The sequence below is a fragment of the Ostrea edulis genome, chromosome 1 (assembly GCF_947568905.1).
Source record: "Ostrea edulis chromosome 1, xbOstEdul1.1, whole genome shotgun sequence".
NCBI classification, from domain to species: Eukaryota; Metazoa; Mollusca; class Bivalvia; order Ostreida; family Ostreidae; genus Ostrea; species Ostrea edulis.
Genome location: NC_079164.1, coordinates 79756070 through 79770845, shown reverse-complemented (window position 1 = coordinate 79770845; position 14776 = coordinate 79756070). Strand labels below are relative to the sequence as shown.

The following is a 14776-nucleotide window of genomic DNA, read 5'->3' as shown; positions in this document are numbered from 1 at the left end:
TGTGTAATACAAATAATTTAAAAAGAGTAACAAAATTTCCTAATGTAAACAAAAATAAACAGTTCACACTCACCGCTGTCGAAATGCTCAAAATTGTGTTCTCACTTTCCACACAGGAACATCATTCGAACACCCGTACTAAATGTACATACAATGCAGGCCCAGTAAACCACACAGGTAAAACTCTCGACCACACAGGTCTATCATTTTCACACATTGGGCGGACACACGTTCCCATTTCCACGGCCTGGTCAGAACTAACACGTAAGCATTTACAAACCGGTTTGACAGCCGTGACCAGCTATCCGTAACGACTATATGGTGAGAACAAACTATGGAACGTCATAACAAGCATAATAAAACAAACTCAAATTGTGACAATCATTAATTCAAAATATTGATCAGACAATCTCTTCCTATGTCACGAGTGGATTGAACATGTGACCTAAAATCAATAGGGGCCATCTACTCTTTATGCTGTACCAGTGTACCAAGTTTGGTGTCAATCAAGCAAATAATTCTTAAAATATAGGAGACAATATATTACTATTTTCAGTTCAACAATTGACTTTTGACCGTGTGACCTCAAAATCAATAGGGGTCATTTTCTCTTGAAGATGTACCAGTGTACTAAGTTTGATGTCTGTCAAGCAAAGGGTTCTCAAGATATTCAACGGACAGTATATTCCTATGTCCAGTTTGACTCTTGACCTTTAACCATGTGACCTTAAAGTCAATAGGGGTCATCGTCTTCTGAAGATGTACTAGTGTACCAAGTTTGATGTCTTTCAAGCATAGAGTTCTCAAGATATTCCGCGGATATTATATTCCTATGTCCAGAGTAGATTGACCCTTGATTTTTTACCTTTTGTCCTGAAAAACAATAGGGGTCCTCTTCTATTTATAACCAGCCCACATATGAACTATCATTTTCATCACGTGAATCGTTCTCAATATATTGAGCGAACAACATGTGGTCTACCGACCGACCGACAGATGCAAACCAATATGCCTCTCTTCTTTGAAGGGGGGCATAATAATATTTTTCATTCATATGCCGATTCGATGTATCCAAGTGAACTCAAAATAAAATACACCACAGAGTCATCCATTTCTACTTCATACTTAGATATTTCATTGACAGTAGATATTAACGGCAAACTAACCACTCAACTTTATGACAAACGGGATGATTTCAACTTCTCTATCGTCAACTTTCCATATTTATTTAGCAATATTCCATTAACACTTTGATATAGTGTTTATATCTCTCAACTCATTCGATACGCAAAAGCTTTTTCTGCTTATCGTCAGTGTTTAAATCGAAGCAGGCTACTGACAAACAAGTCGATGGTGCAGGGTTTCCAACAGGCTCGTTTAAAATCAGCATTTCGCATATTTTATGGTGCCTATGTTGGCAATTTCTTTCCTTATTCTTATGTATTTATTGAGCAGCCAGAGTATTTTCTCTCTCTATCTTATTTCTCTTTACTTCTATCTCTGGTATGAAAGTCTATCATAAGTGTGAAAGTGAGTGTTTGTGTATTTAACATTGAGTTCCTATACCCACTGGTCATGTAGGGGCAGTTGTAAAATTTCTGACTAAAAGAATTGAATAAATGTGTTGAACAAAACAAATTATGGTGGTTATAACGATCTAGTTTGCCAATACAACCTATTATTGGGTCAAATGCTGTCTAATGTTTTCATAACGATTGTTAGACCGTTCTTGGCAAACTGATTTTGACTATGGATAACTACGTTTCCTGATCAAGATATAGGGCTCACAGCGGGTGTGATCGGTCAACAACAAATGTTTACTCCTCCTAGGCACCTGACCCCACCTCTGGTAAATCCAGGGGTCAGTGTTTGCCCAACTTTCTATATTCTATTGCTTATAGGAGTTATGAAATGGATCACTGTTCGTTATCTTCACCTTTTATGTATCAATTTACTGGAATCAATCTTTGTAACTTACATGTTTATTTGCTCATTCGCAAACCTAGTAATCAGTAAACGGTTTTTTGTATTAAGTTGCCCCAGCCAATTAATTTTGTATATTTTGGTCTATTACGTCATATTGTTGTTCCCCGCCGTAACGCGGAAGGGGACAGAAATACCGGCGTCCGTCCCACTTTATTTTGTGGACCCGACTCCTCAGATACCGCTCAACGGATTTTGGTCATATTTTGTAGGATTGTTAGTAACCATGTGTAGTTGATCTTAATACGACGCCATTTTGATTCGACAATTTTACAGGAGTTATGGGACTTTGTTGAATTTGTACATGCTACACTATAGGAACACTTTGTGGACGTAACTCTTCAGAAACCGCTCAACAGATTTTGTTCATATTCTGTAGGATTGTTAGTCACCATGTGTAGTTAATCATATTGTGCCGGCATTTTGATTCGACAATTTTCACAGGATTTATGGGACTTAGTTAGAATTTGTACATGCTACTCAATAGGAACACTTTGTCGATGGAACTCCGTAGAGACTGCTGTACGGATTTTGTTTAAATTTTGCAAGATTGTTACTCACAATATGTAGTTGATAACATTCCACCACAATTTAGACTTTACAAATTTTACAGGAGTTAAGGGACTTTTGTGCTTCAACCTATTTTTAGGCGGCGGGGGACATATGGCTACGCGTAGCAATCTTGTTTGAACTTGGTTTATTACGTCATTTTTTTTATCATGATAATAAATGACATGTTCACTTGAAATGTTGTGTTATTTCATTGGACACTTCAATGATTATCAAGTAACAAAAACCGAGCTACGGAATGCTAGAGGTTTTGCTCGTGTATAGGTTTTTCTATTTCAAAATTGCGGAATATAGAAATGTTTATCTTTTGTGTGTACTTGTATAACTTTTTGAGATATCGGTATGTCATTTTAGTACATTGTTGGTAATCATAAAATATGATGTCAGAATTGTTGTTAGCAATTTTAATTTTTACCATTACATAACACACGTCATTGATGTCATGTGTATATCTTGTTGCAGGCGAAACGAAAGCAAGTGCAGGTATGTAATATCCACTTCGTTTTCATAAAAAATAAAATGCAGAGTTAGATGAATTTAAATATACAGACCTTTAATCAGACTCGGAAAGGATTGATATTGTAATGATAGCCATTACGTAACGAATGCGACGCAGTTGCGAAAAAGGAGCGTATTAATCTGAATGAATAGTTCGTCTCAAAATTCATGGCTGGGAATTCCCATAGTTTTGAGAGAATCATGAAAGTAGCCAAGTAGATGGTAACTATAGCGCATAGTTTAATTTACTAAACGAGTGTTTCAGTACTCAATTTGGTAAATATCGCGTTCAATTCGCCTTAATGGCAGCCTAAGCGACGCGTGCTTAGCAACTAATTAGAATTTCTTGCAATCATTGACAGCATTCATTATATTGAAACAGAAAAAACACATTGGATTTTGGAATAAAATTTTGATTGAGATATGCCTGTCATGACTGAAAATGATTGTTAGCGTGCTATTGGGATGCTGGAAGCTGGGGTGTCTCAAAGCAAAGTGGCAAGACAGTTTGGAGTTTATATTAAAACTGTAAATGCTTTATAGAGACGATATCAGCAAACTGGTACCGTACGAGACCGCCCACAATCAGGACGTCCGGGTATGACGTCACATTGGCAAGATACGTATTTATGGACGCTACATTTGCGTAATCGATTCCAATCGGCTTCTTTGACCGCTAGGGCATCGACGGGTAAATCCCCTGTATCGTAAAAAACAGTTTGCGAGAGGCAACATCCGTCCACAACGTCCTACTATTCGTCCAGTTCTGCTCTAACGTCAACGTGCGAGGTTAGCGTGGTGTATGAGGCATTGTTGTTTCAATAACAGATATTGGGCGGTTTACAAACGAGTCGATAGTCTTATTCGGCTTACCGTCGTGCCGGGTAACGTTACATTGACGCCTACGTTATTCAGCGCCGCCAATTCGACGGAGGGAGCGTTATGGTCTGGGGTGGAATTACAACACATAGAAGAAGGACAATTTAACCGGCGTACACTACCTACCGTGACGAGATCGTACGTCAGCGCGTCATTCCATTAATTAATTACAACCAGCGTAGCACCATTCTACAGGAGGACAACGCACCACCACACGTGTTGTTAGTGACTATCTACAGCAGAAAACCTTGAGTATGTCACTCTGGCCTGCGATATCACCCGATTTATCGCCTATAGAAAATGTTTGGGATGAATATGAACGATGTGTACGTCAAGAGCCAAATCCCCCTGCTACGTTAGATGCTTTGCGTCGTTCTTTATTGCGCATATGGCGAAACATTCCCCAGGTATTTCTGCACAACTTGATTCAATCAATGAGCCGTAGGTACAGTAGATGTGAAGAATGCATCGGCGCAAATGGCGGTCATACATGCTATTAAACTTGTGAAACGTTTTTGCATCCCCTTGTTTTCAGTGGCTGTTCGTATCAACCATAATGGCCATAAACGTTGATTTGATGTTTGAATTGAAAGACAATGAATAAATTTACATATACTTTCTAATCCTTTAATAAAATGCATTAGAGATTTTTAAATTGATATTTGCTTATAAATGCAAAGACCGAATCACTAAAGTTTGTTGGGCGTATGAACACTGTCAGCCATGTCGTCTGCATCTCGGCCCACAAGAACCGATAATTTTGTAATAATAGTAGGGGTCTATATCATACCACCCATAATAAAATTGTTATTATCCTTTATAAGGGGTTGGTATGGTAAAAACCCCTACTATTATTATTACAGACGAAATTACCTGTTCCTGTGCACGGCCGCGCACGTGTGCAAAATTATGACAGATTTGTTGCCAATTCCCATATCAGACAACATAAGTGCACCACATTCGATGCCTAGAGAAGTTTATCATACCTTTAATGTGGTTAATAGTACCAACTAAACACAAGGCATTAATCCAAGTGCGGGATTTTTCAACAATGCTTGGTTCAGTAGTTGTACTTTCCATTTCTCTAAATTACAACACGGTCAATTGGCACCTATACTGACTACATCTGTTTACAATTAGATAGGGGATGCTTACTCCTTCTAAACACGTGATCCTACCTCTGGTATATCCAGGGGTCCCTATTTGCCCAACTCGCTATTGTGTATTGCTTATACGAGTTATGACATTGATCACTGTTCGTTATCTTCACCTTTCATTTGAAAATATATGAACTGTTTAAAGTTCAGATTGTACAGCTTTGTTTAAAAATAACTGTTTATGATATTTAATGGAAAGTCAGTTCGAAATTGGATTATTACATTTTTCCAGCATTGTCCACTCTTTTCATTTCCGTTACGACATCACATTTTCCTGTTCCAGGGCTGTTCCGTTAATCACTACTTACATAATGAATTAGGCGGAAATTTAAAATATATATAAAAACCACACATTAAAAAGGTTTAAATTTGTTAATATAAGCAATAAATTATTATTTTTGAAAAATGTGGTCTTATAACTGAAACGATGCAAACAAATTTTCTTAATGCTTCTTTTTTAGCTAGTATTTATATTATTTAAAAGAATAAAATCCAAAATGACCACAAAATAATCAACGATTGTTAATAGATAAAACTTCGTCAATATATCTAAATGTCGAGTTGAAGCAAAAAAAAAAAAAAAAGGATTTTTCTCATGTAGAAGCATTATAATAAACTCTTCTTCATGAGAATATAAAAACAGGTCAGCTAACAAAGTAGCACAATTCAACAAACTGTTGGAAGACCTGATCACCAAAGACTACGAAGATATAATGAGGAAGCCCAGGATATTTTTGGTTCAACTTTAGAGTACATTCGTTGGGCAAAATTGTGATTATATATAAACATTTATTGGTACTACAAATTGTTTTATATTCAATTTCTTAAGTTTCGTAATGATGTAATGTAGCTGAAGAAAGTTTGCAATTTTCACTAATTATTCCCTGTAATGCCTATTAGAACTGACCGCTATAGGATGTCACTGACCAATCAAATTAATTTATTGCTTATGACGTATTCAATTCATTCCGGCAAATTTTTCCTTTGTTTTCAAGCCACGGAAATTTCCAACAACTACTACTTCCCCTCCCCCTTTTACTATGCTTGTGGGGTCAATTTTCTGTATTTTGTGTGGGGTCGGTTTTGTGCATCACCTTTTTTGCAATAGTGATTTTTAGCATTTGTACATGATTTATTAACTAGGCTGCTTTGTGTCATGTGAGTAGGCAGCCTGTTTTAAACTCAATCGAGTCAAGTTGTACTTATTAGTGAATTCTCTGATAGCCCAGCCAATTAATTGTTAAGTAGGATGATGTAGTATGACATTTTAGTTGCTAGTCATTTGTTATTTTAATACATGACAAATTCACACAACAGTATTCTTTCTTATCTTTTCATTTGTAATATACAGCAAAAGAAGCTGAAAATTGCCAGATTTTTTTCCCTATTCTTTGGGCAAAATTTTCTATTTTTGACTGAGATGAAGTTGAACAAACACGTTTTAGAAAGGGGACGGAAGGTAGCGAGCTAACTCTGATCCAGATAATTTAACAAGTAAAACAAAATGGATACCACGGAGGAATTTCATTTTAAGAATACAAGGTTGACTTAAACCAATGTCAACGTGCATAATCTGCGATTTGAACATTCATTGAAACGCTGGACGATAATCACTCCTTACGTACAGTGTACGTATTCTTTAAAACAGATTATGATTACCTACACTAAATCATAATGTAGTTTTTCTAATACACAGAGTCGTCCACTTCTGCTTTATACTTAGAGATTTTATTGAAAGTAGACATTAATGGCCAACGGACAACTCAATTATATGACAAACGGAATGATTTCAGCGTCTTCATCGTCAACGTCCCATATTTATATAGCAATATGCCATTATCACCTGCATATGGTGTTTATATCTCTTAACTGATTCGATACGCAAGAGCTTGTTCGACAGGGGATGCTTACTCCTCCTAGGCACCTGATTCCGCCTCTGGTGTGTCCAGGGGTCCGTGTTTGCCCAACTATCTATTTTGTATTGCTTCTAGGAGTTATGAGGCTGATCACTGTTCGTTATCTTCACCTTTCATTATAGAATGGTACATAAGATGGCTTTTTAGTGTTCAGACAATCATGGATTTCTTCGAATACAAAAAATGTTTTACGATATCATTGTGTTAAATCATAATTTACATTCAGGATGTAACAAATTATTTACAATGAGTTAAAGAGACACTACAGCTCATTTTGCGCAAAAATCATGAAATGACAATTTTCCCAGCGCTTTTTCAATTTTTGTTGCATTGTTGAATGTATGAACTTTGCGAAAATAACACTTATCTAAAGTCAAAAATTCTCGTTTTAACGTAAAATTTAATACTTTTTGATGGCCTATACAAAAAATATCGAGTCTCCTCCTTTCGGTCTTCAGACGCATGCGCATAGACAGTAAACAGTGCAGCATGTCGTCCAGTGAGAGAAAGTGTAGTGGATGGATAGATCCAGAATTTTGACAGATTCTGTAAGAAAAGAGGTAAAAATTAAATGAGATAAAACTAATATGTGAAATAAAATTGACCTTGCGATCAGTATGACTGTTGGAAAAGAAAGGGCTAGGAGAAACGATTGTAACTCAGTGGCGGATCTAGCTAGGATTTCCGAAAGGGGATGAGAAAGTCAAATATTAGCCAAAGTAATCGGCTTTCTGGGTGCAAAATTTGTATTTTCACTCACAATTTGTGGCGAGAGGGAGGGGGATCCTGTCCCCTCCCCCTAAATCTGCCATTGGGACTAGCCGCGAAGACACTGCTTTAAAAGTAAACTTGTGCTATTTTTATCTGAACACGACACGTGTTAGTTGTAAAAACATCGGTCAATTGGAACATGGAATGGTTTCTGTTTAAACAATGATTTATATAATTACTTATTATAAGGAGCAGGGAATAATCTTATACTTGAAAGGTGAGTGTGGACCCCCTTGAAGGGGAATTTAAATAATTTCCTACACAACACCTTTGCTGTCATTCAAAACCACGTGATGTAAATAAGCATTCAAAAGTCCGAGTCAGCATGAAGAAACCTTTGAGTTCCGGACGATCTTCAACGCGTATTTGAGAGTAAATTGATGCATCCAATTGTTCAAAATCGTCAGTATCGATATGATATTTATCATTTTATCAATACGTGTTTTAAAAAACTCTTTATTAAAATGTGGAAAATGAGCTGTAGTGTCTCTTTAAGTAACTTTAATTGAAAAATCAAAAATTAAACCGAAATTATCAAACAGCTGATGCGGTAATATTTCTACTATCTTTTTATTGTAATTGGTATGTACCCCTCATCGTGCGGCGTCCCTCAACAATCGAACATTTTTTAACTTCTTGATAACTACGATTCTAATTCTTTACAAATTTGGTGTGATGCATCTTTGAGACAAGGGGACGTAAATTGTAAATATAAGGACTCTAGCACCCCTGGTGCCTTAGGGGTGCGGCAAAAACCTCCAAAAATTCATCAATATTCAAAAATATTCTCTAAACCTGCACATTATTAAGAAAAACTAAAACTAAATGCATAGTGATGTATAGCAGAAAGAAATTTCCTGATCCCCGGGGTAGAGGGTTTGACGTTTGGGAGGGGCCAAACTTGGTATATAGTGTTTATGTGTAAAACATTTAAATAATATCTTCTTTAGTAGTGTTGATACTAAATTGAAACTGAATAAATATTTAAAAAGGGCGGGTAGTCAATTATTAAAATTGTACATTTGATGATCCCAAGGATAGGGGCTTTGGTATCACGTTGGACCAAAATGGTCAGATATTAAATGTGTGAATAATATAACATATTTAACTTCTTGTTAAGTACCATTGGAATTCCTTCAATTTTGGTATGAAGCATATTTACGACAAGGGGGATATAATTTGTAAATTACAGTATTCCTGCACCCCTGGGGCCTAAGGGGTGGGGCAAACTTGATCAATTCTTAACAATATTCTCTACAACTACGCGTTTGAGGAAAACAATGCATAGTGATGTATAATTGATGTATAACTGTTCGTTATCTTCACCTTTCATAGCAGGAAGGCTTCTAACAAAATTGTAAATTTCAATGATCCTTGGGGTAGAGGTTTTGACACCAGGGCTGGGCCAAACTTGGTATATAGTGTTTATGTATAAAACACTTAAATAACATCTTCTTTAGCACTATTGATACTATATCGAAATTCAATGGATATTTAAAAAGAGCTGGTAGTTCTTTACCAAAATTATAAATTTCATAATCCCATGTGTAAGGGTTTTTGTACTGGTGTGGGGCCAAAATGGTCAGTTATCAAATGTGTGAACAATAGTACATCTTTAACTTCCTCTCTATAAGTACCATTCCGATTCCTTTCAATTTTGGTATGAATCATCTTTGGGATAAGGGGACATCAATTGTCAATTTCAGGACAACTGCACCCTGGGGCCTTAGCGTTGGGCAAAAATTGACCAATTATCAAAAATCCTCTCTACAACCATAAATGTGTAAGAAAGGTTCTGACCCCAGGTTGGGCTTAGTATTATATCATATATATATTATCTATCTATCTATATATATATATATATAAAGAGGGCCTCCGTCACCGAGTGGTTAGAGCATCGCGCTCAAAACACACGGCCTCTCACCTCTATCGGTGCGGGTTCGAATCCCGCTCGCGCCGGTAAGTGAGAGAGTTACCAAGTTTACTTTCGGAAGGTCGGTGGTCTCTTCCCATGTACATTGTATCTGGATTCTCTCTTCCACCAATAAAAACTGGGCGCCACCATATAACTAAAAAATTATTGAGTGTGGCGGAAAACATCAATCAATATATCTAGAAAGAGTAGGTCGACCTTTACCAAAATTGTAAATTTCAGGATCCCAGGGAGTAACGGTTTTGGTTCCAGGGTGGGGCCAAAATTATCATAGTGATTATTGTCTTTATCATTTGAAATACTTCTTTATGTTTGCTTTTAGGGTATAAAAACTATCTGCATATTTAGGAAAAGCAGTGTGTACCAACATTAAGGATTTTGTAACCCTACGGTTTTGACTCTAGGACAGGTCCAAATTAGTCATGGTGAAGCCTTTTATCAAATCCCCTCAGGACATTTAAGTTTTAAGAACACATCTTGATTGATACTGTTGCTAAATATTAGAATTTAGTTTAGATATACAGAACAGGCTTTCATAGCTCTTGACACTAGTCAAGTGATACTTTAAACTAATAATCAGGTGACCGATAAGACCTGCTGGCCTCTTGATACTTTATTGTTATAGACACGGTGGCCCAGTTCAAAGTGTCGGATCCACAACATGGGTACGTACAAGGTCAAATACAAAAAATTATACAAAGCACTAAAATGAACTATATATATATATATATATATATATATATATATATATACATACAGTACATACATATATATATATATATATACATACAGTACACGACACGAGTTTTATACACCCCCACCGTGGAAAGACCACGGTGGAAAATCCACGGAGATACACCGTGTACTCCGTGTTCCACGGTGTGTGTTATTTGCGAATACACACAGCTGCTAAGAGCTTTGTTCTGGCCACGGGCCTTGCGGGAGATGTGAAAATGTGCCGTAGGCCAAATAATCAAGATAAGGATGGAATTTTAAGAAAAGAAAAAAATGTCAATATTTTCCCTCCGGATACTTATATTGTTTTTCAGCATTTTGTGCCAATTCCAACGATACCAAACACTATATATTATGTTTTTAAGAAAATCTGGTTTGGAATTTTTTTCTTTTTAGTCTTCTTTCTTCATTAAAATATTCTTAAATTCTATGTTTAAATAATGCGTACTTGCAGGCAATTCCTGTTTTGAATGCGAATTAGTATATTCTGTAAATGAAAATCATACATGCATGTACAACATGTGATAGGGATATTTAATAATTACCGATGTGCTCTCTCTCTCTCTCAAATGCACTGTTTAACATAATTACTTCCATCATATTGTGTTAATATGCATCTTGACGAATATAACTTGATCCAATATAAAATTACAAACCATCGAATGATTGATTTTTTAAATCCCGAGTTAATTACATTTGACCGAGACTTATGTTCGATGTACTTTGATAGAGGTTTTCATAAAAAAAAATGTTCATCGGGAGTGTCTGGATAATGCAATGATTTTTGTATAGTATATACCATGCAAATTCCTAGTGTCTTTGTCACAGTATAACTAAATTATGGTTAGCTAGTTTGGGTTTTGACTTCTTATGAAAAGTATGAAATATATTGGGTCGGCGCGATATCAGATCTAGTCTAAGATCACGGGTATCTTGCGCCGACCCAATATATTTCACACTTTCCGCAAGAAGCTAAGCACTTCTGTTGATTTCAAATACACGGATTAGCTCACCCCCATTGTTCTACTGAGGCGAAAAACCCTTCGAATTTGCATGGAATGTACAAGTTATACACAGGTCATTGTTATAGTCATACATCAGAGTACCGCTAACCCGACAAACATTTTTTTTAAATTTTGTATGAGTTATTGAATGACGAAGTATGACCAAACTGCAGATAGAACTTTATAGAGCCCCGTGCTAACATTACTTATATTTTTCAATGTATCAGAAGGGGTATGTTGCCGGTTAAGTTGTGTAAATTTGTTGACAAGAAATAAACTAACAACAAAAATGGTGCTTTTGTCCGATTACGAAAACCTTAAATTGGGAGCATGTGTGTGTGTGTGTGTGTGTGTGTGTGGTGGTGGTGGTGGTGGTGGTTGGGGGTAGTCTGAAACTGTCTCGACCCCCCCACCCCCCCCCCTTCTGACTTCAATTTCTTAAATCGTGCATTGGGTAGGTCGCTACAAGCTACAAGGCTAAATCCTTAACTTTCAAGTTTTCAGATTACACCCTCTCCGATTCTACGTGCTTGTAATCAATATTTAAGGATGTAAATCCCCCGCGTCAAATGCAACTAGTTCATGAAAAAAGACTAATGTCAATATAAACAGAAATGACTTGACGATTATTTGCTTTTATTCATATACGCTATCGATTATTAAAATCTTTAATGTAATCTTTAGATGTATTAGATGAGAGAGAGAGAGAGAGAGAGAGAGAGAGAGAGAGAGAGAGAGAGAGAGAGCATTCTGGTAATCATTGATTATAATATTCATGAATGTATGCAGATACGGGAAGTTTATACGTTCAGTATAAATCTTGAAATTACAATTTCTTTCTGATTAATTATCCATCCCCTTTCATTCTGATATTGTATACTGCAACATCATTGGATTTACTGGATAATTCTTCGATTTCACCTTCATAATACATGTTATACCCCCATCACACTAGGCCACGTTCGCACTACGACCATGTAAAAATTGATGATCGTAGTGCGATCGGGTACGTCGTAGTAAGGTCGTAGTAAGAACGTAGTAAGGTCTTTATGGTCGTGATGGTCGTGGAGCAACTTTGAACATGCTCAAAACAAACGTAGTACGGTCGTGGTCAAATTTGATCGTAGTGGAAGCGTAGTAAGGACGTACTAAGGTCGTATTTAGATCGGCATGGTCGTAGTAGCATCGTAATGGGATCGTGATGCAGAAGAAACCGACTGCACTGCGATTCCACTACGCTCTCTATACGACCATCCCGTTTTCACTACGTTCTCATTACGATCATCCCGTTTGCACTACGTTTTATTCACGCTTCCGCTACGATCACGGCACGTCCATACTATGTTGTTGAAGACTGTAGTAAGTTTCTACCAAGATCATCCCGTCCTTAATACGTACTCACTACGATTTCACTGCGCGCAAGCCACGACCGAATCACGTTCTGTTCTCCCCCACACACTGGTATAAAAACTGAACAAAAGTTGCATATGACCATTGCTTCTTTGGAATCATGGAAAGGCCAGACCAAGAAATATTGATGGAGATGTTGATGCATATTCAGTATATGACACTTAACGACCAAGCTGCTATATTGTTACTAAGGCGAAGGAGGAGGAGAATCGTAAGGCAGCGTAGATCTTGCTGGGTACGACCTTGGATTTCTGTTGAAAGACTTCAGTTTGGCCATTATGTTCAACTGATGAATGAATTGAGGATGGAGGATCAACAGTCCTGAAGGTTCTGAGCTGTATTTATACTGAATCTGGATCTGATTCACCTGCTGCAAAGCGTGGCGACATCGGCGCGGAAACGTGGTAGAACCGTAGTAAGATCGTGGTAGAAACGTAGTAAGATCGTGGTACAATCGTGGCAGAAGCGTAGGAAACTCGTGTTGCAGTCGTGGGAGTCGTGGTGAGAGCGTAGTTAGAACGTGATGGACGTAGTGGGAGCGTAGTAAGAACTTGATGAACGTAGTGAAAACGTGGTGAAATCGTAACAAGGCCGTAGTTTAATCGTAGTGGAGTCGTGATAAGAGCGTAGTGAGGACGCCGTAACATCGTGAAGACAGACAAAATTACAAATTCATGCCGTTCGCACTACGATCTCACCACGATCTAAAAAAAATATAGAACGTAGTGAGGTCGTGATGGTCGTGATGTAGTGTGACAGGGCCATTAATGCAAGCGGACTATCTAGGCTTTTTTTCCCCATCTTCGCTAGCCGAGATTATTCGTTCACGAAGGCACAGTTGACTCAAAACCCATTGCTAGCGGAGATTAGATGAATTTTACCCCCGTATTATGTTATAACTGACCAAAACCTAGTACGTTTGTTTTACAACTTTCATTCAGTAGACGCGCAAGTCACTGAGTTACTGAATAAACGAGAAAACGTCTGCATTTTTATTTCAATGGTTGTCAACTCTATACTTTGTGATATTTCAAGACTACATGTACTCAATTCAATTTATTGGATCTCATCACCATTGTGCAATGGTATACGAAAATATAAAGACAAAAAGCTGTTATATATACATTTAGTAAATAATACATGCGTGTAATAAAGTATTCATCAAGTTAGAAAAAAAAAAACTAAAAAAAACCGTGTTATTATTAATGTGAAGGATGGGCATTAATAGGTAGGGGAGCACATTTTATTTTATTATTTTCTTAATGAAAGTACAGAGTTTTCTAAAGGTTTGTTTAAAAGTAAAGATATTCTTATTATTTATTTGTTTAGGTTATAAAAAGTTGATTCTTTGCTCACATTGCTTCACAGTTGAGTACATAATGAAATTCATCTTCAATGTAAACATGTACATGTATATAAATGACCTTAATCACATATTCCTAATTACAATGGAAACTTTACGTAAAAATAAACTATTGCTTATGGTACACATTTCTTTGAACTGCTATTTATCAAATTGAAATTACTGGCATGTGATTGTCGTTGTTCATGACCCTTCTTTTATTTGGTGAAGTTGTGCTGCACGTGCCGTGAAACAATGTACCGACGAGTGGTAGGAATAACACAGGTGTTTATATACAGGATGTCGAGAATTTGGGCGTTTCATAGAGAGGTGTGAACGTCTGCAAGGAAGTCTACATACGGATATGTACCGAAAACACCAACGTATCATTAAACAACAATTACAAGAATTGAATGATTTATAGCTAATTTCTAAATAAGTAATGGTGTGGGGACATGCATGCTGGCCAAGCGAAAAGGTTTCTTTGGGGTGAATCATTTCGGAAATTATTTCTTTGTTTTATCACACGGAGGTACACGGTGGCATCGACGGAGGTACAGGTGAGATGCGCGGTGGCA

The 14776-nt window shown here is 37.0% G+C and overlaps 1 protein-coding gene across 1 annotated transcript in view; it reads left to right on the top strand.

Moving 5' to 3' along the window:
* LOC125679329 (uncharacterized) overlaps positions 1–14776 on the top strand; it is a 50725-nt gene that overhangs the window by 25600 nt on the left and 10349 nt on the right. The window contains exon 4 of the mRNA XM_056162302.1: positions 3016–3036. Coding sequence (XP_056018277.1) covers positions 3016–3036 — 21 coding nt within the window. The remainder of the gene's footprint in view (positions 1–3015; positions 3037–14776) is intronic.